The sequence below is a fragment of the Grampus griseus genome (genome assembly GCF_964374135.1).
Source record: "Grampus griseus genome assembly, chromosome: 3".
In the NCBI taxonomy this organism is placed as follows: domain Eukaryota; kingdom Metazoa; phylum Chordata; class Mammalia; order Artiodactyla; family Delphinidae; genus Grampus; species Grampus griseus.
The window spans coordinates 152,029,999-152,042,998 of NC_139019.1; the positions used below are offsets into that span (position 1 = coordinate 152,029,999).

A 13,000-nucleotide genomic window follows, 5' to 3' on the forward strand; every position below is an offset into this window, starting at 1 on the left:
TTTCTTGTAGTGAGATTGTATTGCTATAAACTTCTCTCTTAGAACTGCTTTTGCTGCATCCCATAGGTTTTGGGTTGTCGTGTTTTCATTGTCATTTGTTCCTATGTATTTTTTTATTTCTTCTTTGATTTCTTCAGTGATCCCTTGATTATTTAATAGTGCACTGCTTAGCCTCCATGTATTTGTGTTTTTTACAGTTTTTTTCCTGTGATTGATTTCCAGTCTCATGGCATGTGGTCAGAAAAGATGCTTGATATGATTTCAATTTTCTTAAATTTTCCGAGGCTTGATTTGTGACCAAAGATGTGATCTATCCTGAAGAATGTTCCATGTGCACTTGAGAAGAAAGTGTATTCTGCCACGTTTGGGTGGAATGTTCTATAAATATCAGTTAGATCTGTCTGGTCTATTGTGTCATTTAAAGTTTGTGTTTCCTTATTTATTTTCTGTTTGGATGATCTGTCCATTGGTGTAACTGGGGTGTTAAAGTCCCCTACTATTATTGTGTTACTGTCGATTTCTCCTTTCATGGTTGTTAGCATTTGCCTATGTATTGAGGTGCTCCTATGCTGGGTGCATATATATTTATAATTGTTATATCTTCTTCTTGGATTGATCCTTTGATCATTATGTAGTGTCCCTCCTTGTCTGTTGTAACATCTTTTTCCATCCCTTCAGTTTCAGTGTGTATATGTCCCTAGATGTGAAGTGGGTCTCTTGTAGACAGCATATATATGGGTCTTGTTTTTGTATCCATTCAGCCAGTCTGTGTCTTTTGGTTGGGGTATTTAATAATCAAGGTTATTATTGATATGTATGTTCCTATTACTATTATCTCAACTGTTTTGGGTTTGTTTCTGTGGGTCTTTTTCTCCTCTTGTGTTTCCCGCTTAGAGAAGTTTCTTTAGCGTTTGTTGTAAAGCTGGTTTGGTGGTGCTGAATTCTCTTAGCTTTTCCTTGTCTGAAAAGCTTTTGACTTCTCCATTGAATCTGAATGAGATCCTTGCTGGGTAGAGTAATCTAGGTTGTAGGTTTTTCTCTTTCATCACTTTAAGTATATTCTGCCACTCCCTTCTGGCCTGCAGAGTTTCTGCTGAAAAATCAGTTGATAACGTTATGGGGATTCCTTTATATGTTATTTTTTGTTTTTCCCTTGCTGCTTTTAATATTTTTCTTTGAATTTAATTTTTGTTAGTTTGAATAATATGTGTCTTTGTGTGTTTTTCCTAGGGTTTATCCTGTATGGGACTCTCTTTGCTTCCTGGACTTAAGTGACTCTTTCCCATGTTATGGAAGTTTTCAACTATAATCTCTTCAGATATTTTCTCAGACCCTTTCTTTTTCTCTTCTTCTTCTGGGACCCCTATAATTCGAATGTTGGTGTGTTTAGTGTTGTCCCAGAGATCTCTGAGATTGTCTTTAATTCTTTTCATTCTTTTTTCTTTATTCTGCTCCTCGACAGTTATTTCCACCATTTTGTCTTCCAGCTTACTTACTCGTTCTTCTGCCTCAGTTATTCTGTTACTGATTCCTTCTGCTGTATTTTTTATTTCAGTTATTGTGTTGTTCATCTCTGTTTGTTCTTTATTTCTTCTAGACCTTTGTTAAACATTTCTTATATTTTCTCAGTCTGTGCCTCCATTCTGTTTCCGAGATTCTGAATCATCATTATTATCATTACTTTGAATTCTTTTTCAGGTAGATTGCCTATTTCCTGTTCATATTTTTGGTCTTGTAGGTTTTTACCTTGCTCCTCCATCTGTGACATATTATTTTGCCATCTCATTTTTTTAAATTTTTTTATGAGTGGGACTGTGTTCTTGTCTTACTGGTTGTTTGGCCTGAGGCTTCCAACACTGGGGTTTGTAGGCTACTGGGTAGAGCTGGGTCTTGGTGCTAAGATGAGGAACTCCGTGAGACCGCATTCCAATGAAAATTCCCTGAGGTCTAAGGTTCTCTGTTAGTCCAGTGGTTCGGACTCAGAACTCCCACCGCAGGAGCTTCGTCCTTACCCTGGCAGGCTCATGAACCAAGATCCCACAAGCTGCCTGGGGTGGCAAAAAAATAAAATACAATAACAAAGTAAAAAATAAAATTAGACTAGGAAACTAACAGATATGTTAGGAAGAATATAAAAATAAAAATATAGATGAATCAACAACCAGAAGGTACAACAGTACCACAGTAGTAAAAAAGAGGAGGGAAAAAAAGGGGGGTGGGGGAGGAGGCTTTGGCTGCAGAGGGCAGGGCCTAAGCAAGGGTGAGGTTTGGGTAGTGGTTGGGGCTAATGCTCAGGACCCACAGGGCTGGAACAGGCCCTGGGGGCTGTGGGGGATGGGGCTTAGGCTCAAGGAACAGAAGGAGCCCAGGCGTGCCCCCCACTCCTGGTCTGAGAGGGCAGGGGACTTCACCTGGGAGCCCAGCAGGCTTCCTGGGCTCAAGTGGGTGGGACAAACGCCCTCCTCTCCTCTCCTGCTCCTCCAGTCTGGGAGGGCCCCTCCCCCCTGCCTCTCCTGATCTCCCCTCCTCCCTCCTATGCCCTCAAGGACCTACATAGCCTGGAGGGGTCTTTGGAGGGCAGGTGACAGGCCTGGGATCTCAGCAGGCTCCCCATACCGAGTGAGAGGGGCAATCGCCCTCCGCTCATCCCCCACTCCTCCCAGATGGCTCCTCCCAACTGCCTCTCCTGATCTCCCTGCCTCCCTCCTATGCCCCCAGGACCCACGCAGCCTGGATGGGGCTTTGGAGGGGGGGTACAGGCCTGGGAGCTCAGCAGGCTCCCTGGCCCAGGCGGGCCAGGCAATCACCCTCCCTCCTCTCCTGCTCTTCCTGGAGAGTGCCTGCCTCTCCTGATCTCCCTGGCCTCAGGGATGCCGATCCTGTCTGGCTTCCACTTCTCCTCCCCCATCAGTCCCCCTACATCCTACCGGTTCACTTTGGGGTATCTCCCATCTCCTTGGGCATCAGAGTCCCCCACCAGCGGCCGGCAGGCGCCCTAGTTGCAGGGAAAAGCTAACTCCACGTCTTCCCACATCTCCATCTTGACTCTGCTCTCCTACTGTTGACTTTTAAGAGTCTTTATATATTCTAGATACAATCCTTTTTCAGATCTGTAGTTTGCAAATATTTTCTCCCATTCTGTAGTTTGTCTTTTCATCCTCTTTAACAAGGTCTTTCAAAAAGCAAGCTTTAAATTTTAATGAAGTCCAGCTTGTCAGCTTTTTCTTTTAAGGAAAATGCTTTTGTGCCAAAGATTCCTTAGGATTGTCTGTGTAGACCATCATTTCATCTGCAAATAGGGAAAGTTTTATTTCTTTTTTTCCAATCAGTATGCCTTTTATTGCCTTACTGCACTGGCTAGAACTTCCAGTACTATGTTGAATAGCAGTGATGAAAGCAGACACCTTTGTTCATGATGTAGGGGAAAGCATTCAGTTCATTAATTATTGATTAATTAAAATATGAGTTCAGGGCTTCCCTGGTGGCGCAGTGGTTGAGAGTCCACCTGCCAATGCAGGGGACACAGGTTCGTGCCCCGGTCTGGGAAGATCCCACATGCTGTGGAGCGGCTAGGCCCGTGAGCCATGGCCACTGAGCCTGCGCGTCCGGAGCCTGTGCTCCGCCACGGGAGAGGCCACAACAGTGAGAGGCCCGCGTACCGCAAAAAAATATATATATATGAGTTCACCATTAATTATGATGCCAGCTATAAGTTTTTTTGTAGATATTCATTAATAAGTTGAAGAAGTTCCCTTCTATTCCTAGTTTTCTCAGTTTTTATCATGAGCAGGTATTGAATTTTATCACATGCTTTTTCAGCAAATGTTTTACTTTTTTTAATGGTTGCTCTTGGAATACAATATGCATTCTTAACTTACTAGAGTCTGCCTTGAATTAATATTATATCATAACATGTAATGTAAGAACCTTATAATTGTGTATTTCCATTTACCCCACTCCCATCCTCTGTGCTATTGTTGTCATACATTTTACTCCAGGATGGGATCATATTTTTGCTTTAAACATTTAGTTGTTTTTAAAAAAATTTCAGAGATATGGGAGGGAAAGTCTTTATACTACCTAACTGTGATATTATGACCTATAATAAGAAATATATATATTTGATCTTCATCCTGTTCCTGGCACAGAGCTCTTTTGGAGTTTTATAAGTGATAAGAGTGATCAAGTTATCTTTGTTATGTTAGTGAGGGGTCTTTCAGAAAGTATTTGGTGACCTAAGGATAGGAGCTGGTTGCCAGGGGAACCATGTAATTAGAGAGTTGGGACTCCAACCCTCCACTACCAGCCCTCCCCCCACCCCACCCCCACGTCTTGGGAATGGGCAGGGGCTGGAGGTTGAGTTCAATTACCAATGGCCAATGATTTAATCAGTCATGCCTATCTAATGCAGCTTCCTTGAAAACCCAAAAGGCCTGGGTTCAGAGAGCTTCCAGGTTGGTAAACAGGTGGAGATGCCTGTAGAGTGATGTACCCAGAGAGCATGGAAGGGCCTCACCCTTTCCCCATACCTTATGCATCTCTCCCATTTGGCTGTTCTTGAGTTATATCCTTTTATAATAAACTGGTAATCTAGTAAGTAAAGTGTTTCTCTGAGTTCTGTGAGCCACTGTAACAAATTAATCAAACCTAAGATGGGTTTCTGGGAACCTTCGATCTATAGCTAAGTGGTTCAGAAGCACACAGGTCAACAACCTGGACTTTCCAATTGGCACCTGAAGAGAGAGTGGGAGGGCAGTCTTGTAGGATTGAGCCCTTAACCTGTGGGATCTGACACTATGGTAAATAGTGTCAGAATTGAGTTAATTGCTTAGTGGTGCTGAAATAAAAACACATCAGATCCACATAGCTACCATTTTGGGTGCTCTTCTTTCTTTGTTGAAGATCCAAGTTCCATTTGGTATCATTTCTCTTCCACCTAAAGAACTTAACTTCTTTTAACATTTTTTGTAGTGCAGGTCTACCATAATGAATTCTCTCAGCTTTTGTTTATCTGGAAATGTTTTTATTTTACCTTCATATATGACTGGTGTTTTTACTTGATATGAGTTCTAGATTGATAGATATTTTTAATTTATTTTAAAGATGTTCCATTTTCTTCTGGATTGCTGATGAGAAGTCATTAGAATTTCTTACTTTTGTTCCCTTATATGCCATGTGTCTTTGTTCTCTGGCTGCTTTTTTTTGTTTTCAGCAATTTGATTATTATAACTAGGTGTGGTTTCCTTTACGTTTATCCTGCTTGGGGTTTATTGAGATTCTGGAATCTGTGAGTTGATACTTTTGATCAATTTTTGAAATATCTTGGCCATTATTTTTTGCCCCAAACTTTCATCTTCTGGGAATTCAAGTACATATACATTAAGCTGTATGACACTGTTCCACAGAACACTGAGGATCTGGTGTTTTCTACTGTTGTTGTTTTGTTTTATTTTGTTTTGACTTGTCTTTTTTTTTTCTCTTTTTCACTTTGGATAGACTTCATGCTCCCTGATCTTTTCTTTTGTGGTGCCCAATTGTTGTTAAGCCTATCCAGTGATTTTTTTTTTTTCAGGTATTGTGTTTTTCAGCTCTAGAGTCTCCATTTGGTTCATTGTTATAGTGTCCATTTCTCTTTGCTAAGTGTCCCCATCTAATCACTGATTATATATATCTTGGTTAGTTGGTCGGCTGGTTGGTTGGTTGGTTGGTTAATTTTGAACATATTTATAATAGCTGTTCTAAAGTCCTTGTCTACTAATTCCAACATCTGTATCAACTCTTAGCCTGTTTCTATGGACATTTTGCTCCTGGTTATGAATCACATTTTCCTGCTTTTTCCCCTGTCTAATAATTTTTTATTGTGTGCTGAACATTATGAATGCCACATTGTTGAGAGTCTGAAATTTGCTGACTTCCTTTAAAGAGTATTGAGTTTCATTCTTGCAGACAGTGATTTATTGGCAGATTAGCTTTCTCCTTTTAAGCCTTGTTTCTAGGATTTGTAAGGGTGTTCTAAATCAACCCTTCTTAAGATACTAGTCTTGTAGCTTAGTCTTTCTGGGGTTGCACCTGAATGCCCAACATGTTCAATGAGATCTCTCCTCTAGCTCATTGAAACCCCATGTCTTTCAGCACTGGGTACTCTCCCAAATTCCCAGTCAGCTCATAGCTCCTCACTAGCTGTTCTCTCCCAGGCTTTTGGATCTTCTCCCTGTCCGTGTGCCAAGGGGGCCCCTTACACATATTTCTTGAGCTCCCTCTTCTTTGACACAAATTCCAGCCACCTCAGCTCTACTGAACTCCAGTCTCTGTTTGCTCTGCCCAACAAGCCCACTGCTTTCTGTTTGGGACCGACGCTTTCCTCTGCCTTAGTTAGAAGGTGCCCCCAGCAAGAAATCTGGGGTAAACATGGGGTTCACCACCTTTGTTTCCCTTCTCTCAAGAATAATAGTCATTTGTAGTAGCTTGTCCAATGCCTGAAAATAGTTATTTCATATATTTTGTACAGGTTTATAATTATTAATAACAGGAGAGTAAATCCAATACCAGCTATACTTGTTAAGGCTGGATCTGGATGTTAGCCTTCCTCTGTATCTTGTTTTTAAATTTTGAATTTGAATTGCTATAGATAATTGTACCTCCATTTCCTACTATGTCCAATACATTAAAATTACTTTCTTGTCCCTTGGATATTTCTGGGTTTGCCATCTTGGGTTATAAAACCAGGACAAATGCAGGCCCTGGAATAAAAATTGGAAGAGAAAATACAGTTTGAAATAAAAAGTTATTAAATAGGAAAACTGTCTTGTGAAAGTAATAGGCCAAATACAGAGTAGAAATTAAACTTTAAAAGAATTGGGGGAATATCTTATAAATGTAATGATTTGGAGTCCTTTGTATTAAAAAAGAAAATTTGTCAGAGGAGGTATAGAATCGTACTTAAAAAAAAAACACACATTAAAGAGATAAAATGGGGCTTCCCTGGTGGCGCAGTGGTTAAGAATCCACCTGCCAATGCAGGGGACACGGGTTCGAGCCCCGGTCCGGGAAGATCCCACATGCCGCAGAGCAACTAAGCCCATGTGCCACAACTACTGAGGCTGCGCTCTAGAGCCCGTGAGCCACAACTACTGAGCCTGTGTGCCACAACTACTGAAGCCCACGTGCTACAACTACTGAAGCCCGTGTGCCCAGAGCCCGTGCTCTGCAGCAAGAGAAGCCACCGCGATGAAAAGCCCGCGCGCCGCAAAGAAGAGTAGCCTACGCTCGCCGCAACTAGAGAAAGCTCGCGCACAGCAACGAAGACCCAACACAGCCATAAATAAATAAATATATTTTTTTTTAAAAAAGAGAGATAAAATGGATTTTCACAAATATTACAGACTTTTTAAAACTTTTGAATGGTAAGAAGCAAAGGTTTTAAAGTATTTATTCTGCTTTTTTACCCTTGCTTTTATACAAATAATACCTGTGCCTGGTGGAACAGCAACGGGAAAGGAGAAAAAAGAAAATAAAAATGAATAGATACTTTGTTATTTATCATTTTTATAAGTGACAGTGGCACAAAGAGCACCCTGTTTTTCCAGATGTTGCAAAACTGCAAAGGGGCAGTTGTAGAAGAAAGAACTCTGAGATCTAGAGCTAGTTCTGTTGCTGCCATCTCCTTATCTGCTCATGAGCCGTCTATTCCTCAGAACTGCTATGACAAGCAGACCTGGCAAGAACCACCAAACAAACCTTCAGGCAAAAACCTTCAGGCAGTCCAGAGATTCACCCTGTGCATCTGAGATTCATAACTTTTTTTTTTTGGAAGCTGACATTGCTTTTAGAACAATGAGTTTGATTCACCTTTCTGAAGCACAGCCCCCATTTTACAGCTGTCCTGCTCAGAAGCCTCTGAATGTGCTCCAGCCCACCCTCGCTGGCCAAGCCCTGCCCTGCACAAAGTGACAAAGTCAAGGGCCAGAGTCCCTCTGGGACTCTTAAGTCCTAGACTTGAAATTTAACAAGGCTGCAGTGCCCCAGCTATGACTTTTACTTCTTTGTTTTTACCCATGTTTATCCCTGCACTGAACTGCCTCCTGCCTCGGGCCTTCTTTACTCCTAGACCACTGTCAGCAGTGCCACCTCCTCCATACGAAGGCTGCTTCCAGCCCCTTGACCAAATGTGCTCTCTTCTCTGTGTCTCTAGAGCACCACAGGCACCTCGCATACGTGTACACTTGCCCTGCGCTTTATGTAGGTTTCCTGTTGCATACTTCTTGCCCCTCTTCAACTATCAGCTTTTTGAGAGCAATATCCTCTTTTATTTCTCTTATTATTCCTTGTTTCTGCCAAACAGTACCTGGCACATTATGGCCATTCAGAAATATGTAATCTCATGATTAATTCTCTTGGTTACAGTATGATATAATTCTTCTTAACGTGTCCTAAACTAGTCTTTTTCAAATATCAAAGACTTTCCCTCCTTCTGACAGTTGCGAATTTATGAACAAATCCATTTCTGCCCTGTCCACAAGCTTTGTGATTTTGTAGGCCTTCACTGTATTCCTTCTTAGCCTTCTCTGGATTAGGGCAAAGGTTAGAGCATTCAGGGAGAATTGTGGTGTATGTTCCGTGAAACAATAATTGTGATGGTGAACTCTCTCTATCTCTTCTCCACACAGAGAGATGTTCTTTACTACCATGGAGAGCCACCTTCTGCGCTGCAAAGTGCTGGAAATCATATTCCTCCACAGCTGTGAGACACCCACCCGCCTGCCCTTGTCTCTGGCCCAGGCCCTCTATTTTCTGAACAATTCCACATCACTGCTCAAGTGTCAGGTACATTTTTCCCTATTTCAGTTCCAGGCCTAGAACACCTTTTCCTTAATCCTTGATTAAGTAAATTATGTAAAAGTGTTTTACACTTTTTTACATTATGTAAAAGTGACTTGAAAACTGTACAAAACCTCTAACTGAGGAAGGCATTTATTACCAATTGCTTTTACTATCTCTGCAGTCGGATAAAACCCAGTGGCAGACATGGGATGAACTGGTTGAGCATCTACAGTTTCTGTTATCCAGTTACCAACATGTTTTAAGAGGTAAGGAGCATTTGGTCACAAACCAGATGGTGTGGGAGTCTCACAGTGGACATTATTATGAATTAAAGTTACATAAGGGACTCTAATTTGTTAGCTTCAGTAAACCATTGTTCCTTGCTGTAACTGTGAGGAACAAGGAAGGACATAGCCGGAATCACTGCTGTGAAACAGAATTCACATAGTATTTTTGTTATGGCAGATACTACCGTGGTCCTCACAGTTATTAGGCTGTGCAGGTAAACAAAAGTCATCCTAACATGAGAAGGATTTAGTAATGACCTGATTTGGCCCTGGCATCTTTCCGTGGCCTATCACTGCAGCGTCTTTGTTGGGTGGATTGCTCACTGACTCGGAGATTGTAAATATCCGTCAATATGATGCAAATACAGAGCAAATCAGTGGCAAAGTAAAAATGTACATCTTGCAAAAGTTGTAAGACACTCTTAAGTCTGTGAAAGTGGCTCTGCTCTAGTCACAGGCAAAGCCAGTGATCCGTGAGGATCTGGAAAAGTTAGACTAATTAACACTCAGGGGGCAAATATTGACAAGGATAATGATGGAATAGCTGCTTCAAATAAGAATGATTTGATTAGCCAAGGATTAATGTGGTCCCTGGGGAAACTAATGTAATTATTAATTACATAAGGAAAGATAGTAAGTTTTCAGGGGAGAAAACTGACATGCCTCTTGATGTGATACCCTGAGAAGGACACCTCATCACTTATGTAGTGTTCTTGCCAAAAATTCATGACCTGAATCTAATCAGAAGGAAGCATCAGACAAACCCAGATTGAAGGGCTTTTACAAAGTAGCTGGCCTGTACTTTCAAAAGTCACAATGTCTTAAAAACAAAGAAAGACTGAAGAACTGTTCCAGATTAAAAACAAACTAAAGCACATGAATATTAAACGTAAAACATGATCCTGGATGGGATCCTGAACCAGGAAAAAAGAAGTTATAATGTGCATTATTGGGACAATTGGTAAATTTTAAGTAGATTATATAATAGTATTGTGTTAATATTAAGTTTCATTTTTTTTTATAATTATCCTGGCTTATGAAAGTAAATACCCTTGGTCTTAGGAAATCCATTCTCACGTATTTAGGGGTACAATGTCCAACTTATTCTCCATCAGTAAGGGGGGAAAATGCATACACACACACACACACACACACACACACACACACACACACACATACATATATACATAATTTACCTGCCATGATCATATTGAGGTTGATTTTAGCTCAGTAATGGCACTTGGAAAGATAAGATGGTCCTTACAACCTCTTGGGCCTGGAATTGAGGAAGCTGTTACAGAAACATTTTAAAAAGCACTGGATTTAAGACAGAAGGTCTGGGTTTAAATCCCAACTCCATCACCTACTCTGCATTGGGCAGCTAACTTTATGTCTCTAGACCTCAGTTTCTTCCTTCTGTAGAACGGGGATGGTAATACATAACTTGCCAAGACTGATTGCTAATGGGCGTGAGATAAAAGTAGAAAGCGCTCAGTCAAGTGTTAGCTGCCTGTCATCTGGCCAGGAGGGTCTTCTCTGTTTCAGGCGCCTGTAACTAAAACATAAGAGAGAGCATTGTCAAGGCCACGACATGTAATTGTGTGGTTTGTGCATTTTTTAACACGCTCAAAGAAGGGTATGTGTCCTTCTCAGAACAAAGCCCCAAAGGCAAATTCCATGCCTCATGGAGGTTTATGTAATTGTTTCTTTTGGAGAGCTAGCTGAAAGTTTAATATTAAAGCAGCTCGGTTTTGCTTAAAGTTCACCTTTAACACTTCTTGTTCATTTCTGTTTTGCGTCCCAGGGAATACACCTGGGTCATGGGCAATAGTAATTTAAGATGGACATGGGATCTACTTTTATTACAGAATATTCTTCTGCCTTGAATAAAGGAGAGGAAGGCCTCAGACCAGTGTATATTGACCAAGAATAAACGGGGTGTGTTCCAATGCTATTTTATCCTTAACGTCGTTTCCAGCTTCTTTGGAGACCAGGAGTTAAGAAGGAGAAAAAAATATTTAGAACCAGTAGTTTGAAAACAGAGTCCTACAAAGAACTACAAAGAACACAGCTGAATGGTTCCCTGAAATGGTCAGTGTCCTTGTCAGTAGGCATTTTACTGTGAGGGCTCCTTAGTCATCTCTGTCCTCTTCAAGTGGGCTGAGGACATTGTTGAGTGCGTTTTGAGGTCGGCCGGAGTTGTCCAGCTCCAAGGGCAGGGGAAGAAGGGAAGAGGTTGGGGAGCCTAAGCTCGCCCTGTGTTTATGGGAACCTCTTAGCATGGAGGAAGAGAGGAAGGCAGCATAGGTAAATGCACATGCACTGGCTTATCTAACCCAGTACCCCTGTGAAGGTGAGTACCACCCGCCTTTCACAGATGGGAAAACAAAGGCTGAGAGGAAAGTAAATGCAGAGCCAGGTCTGTTGCCAAAGTCTGTATATGGTGAAAGCACACTGGAAGGAACTAATTTTCTATGAAATCACTGGGTGAGATTAGAAGGTGAGATTCTAAGGAATTTCCGACCCCCCACTTTCTAAACTCTCTATACATGGTTAAAATACTTTTGTATCTACCCTTGATCCTGGGGAGAAGTATATCTTGAAGCCCCACATCTTGTAAATGTTTCTGTAGAGGGCAGAGTAGCCCCACTGAGAGGTGGATGCTGGGCTGTTGGCTGAGCTCACATTCTCTGGCTGAGAGAATCAATCCCCCACACCCCAGTTCCACAACTATGCAACTCAAGTCAGCCTCGGCAAAATTATGAATTGCCATAATGCCATGAGTTTTCCTGATGCTTATGAATAATTAGAACATCATATTTTGAAACTATGAATTCTAGGAATTTAAACATATAGTATTTAAACGAATGAAATGCATGCTTTTCCTGAATTCCACTCTGCTGGACCACTTAGGGCGATGCGGAAGTCAGACACCTGTTCACTCCAAGGAGAGTCTCACATACAGCCTTCCTGCAAGGAGCCCTGTCCACAGAGGGGAGAAAAGCAGACTCAGGCAAGATCAGTTAAGTTCATACATTCATCCAGGCAACAGTATTTACTGAATGCCTCCTCTGTGCCTGGCTCACTGGGAAAACTTCAATGAATGAGACCAACATGGCCCCTGCCCTCCTAGAGCTTAACTGTCTAGTAAAGAGATTGACCCTAAACAAACCACCACACAAGTAACATATAATTGCAATGAAAATAAATGCTGTGAAGGAAAGTACAAGTGCACAAAACAGGACTTACACTGTTTATGGAGGAACCCAGGAAGGCCTCCCTGAAGAAGTGATACTTGGGCTGAGATATGAAGTACCAGTGTTAGCCAAGCGAATAGGGAGGGAAAAGTTTCCCAGAAAGAAGAAACAGCATGTCCAAGGGCCTTGAGACAAGAAGTTGCTTAATGAGTCCAAGCAACATAGAGCAAACTGGTGGGACTAGGATACAGTGAGCAAGGGGGTAATAGCACGAAACGAGACCACGGTACCAGACAGGAGCAGGTGTGAAGGGCCCTCCTGTTAGGGAGTTCGTGTTAAGGAATTTCACCTTGATTCCAGAGTGAAGGGAACCCATCAAAGTGGTTTTAAGTAAGGTCACTCTGCCTGATGTGTGATAAATAGTTTGGCCAAGGACCAGAGAGGTCAGGGGAGGGATAATGGTGACAAGGGTGTGGGTGGTGCAGTGGGGGAGGCAGTGACGGATCAGAAGCACTTTGAAGATCAGTGTGACTGTTAGATTGGAGATTCCTGTAGTGACGATGATTATGATAAAATAATAGTAGCTGATCCTAGTGTTGATTCAGGAACTAATAATACTACCAGCCAGAATATCTTGAGCCAGGCCTTGTGCCAAATAAACCCTTTACATAAATCACCTCACACAATAATCACAAG

At 41.7% G+C, this 13,000-nt stretch overlaps 1 protein-coding gene across 1 annotated transcript in view; it reads left to right on the plus strand.

Moving 5' to 3' along the window:
- The window catches only part of SIMC1 (SUMO interacting motifs containing 1), a 95,618-nt gene that overhangs the window by 79,210 nt on the left and 3,408 nt on the right, over positions 1 to 13,000 (plus strand). Inside the window, exons 8-9 of the mRNA XM_082651897.1 lie at positions 8,667 to 8,823; positions 9,002 to 9,086. Coding sequence (XP_082508023.1) covers positions 8,667 to 8,823; positions 9,002 to 9,086 — 242 coding nt within the window. The remainder of the gene's footprint in view (positions 1 to 8,666; positions 8,824 to 9,001; positions 9,087 to 13,000) is intronic.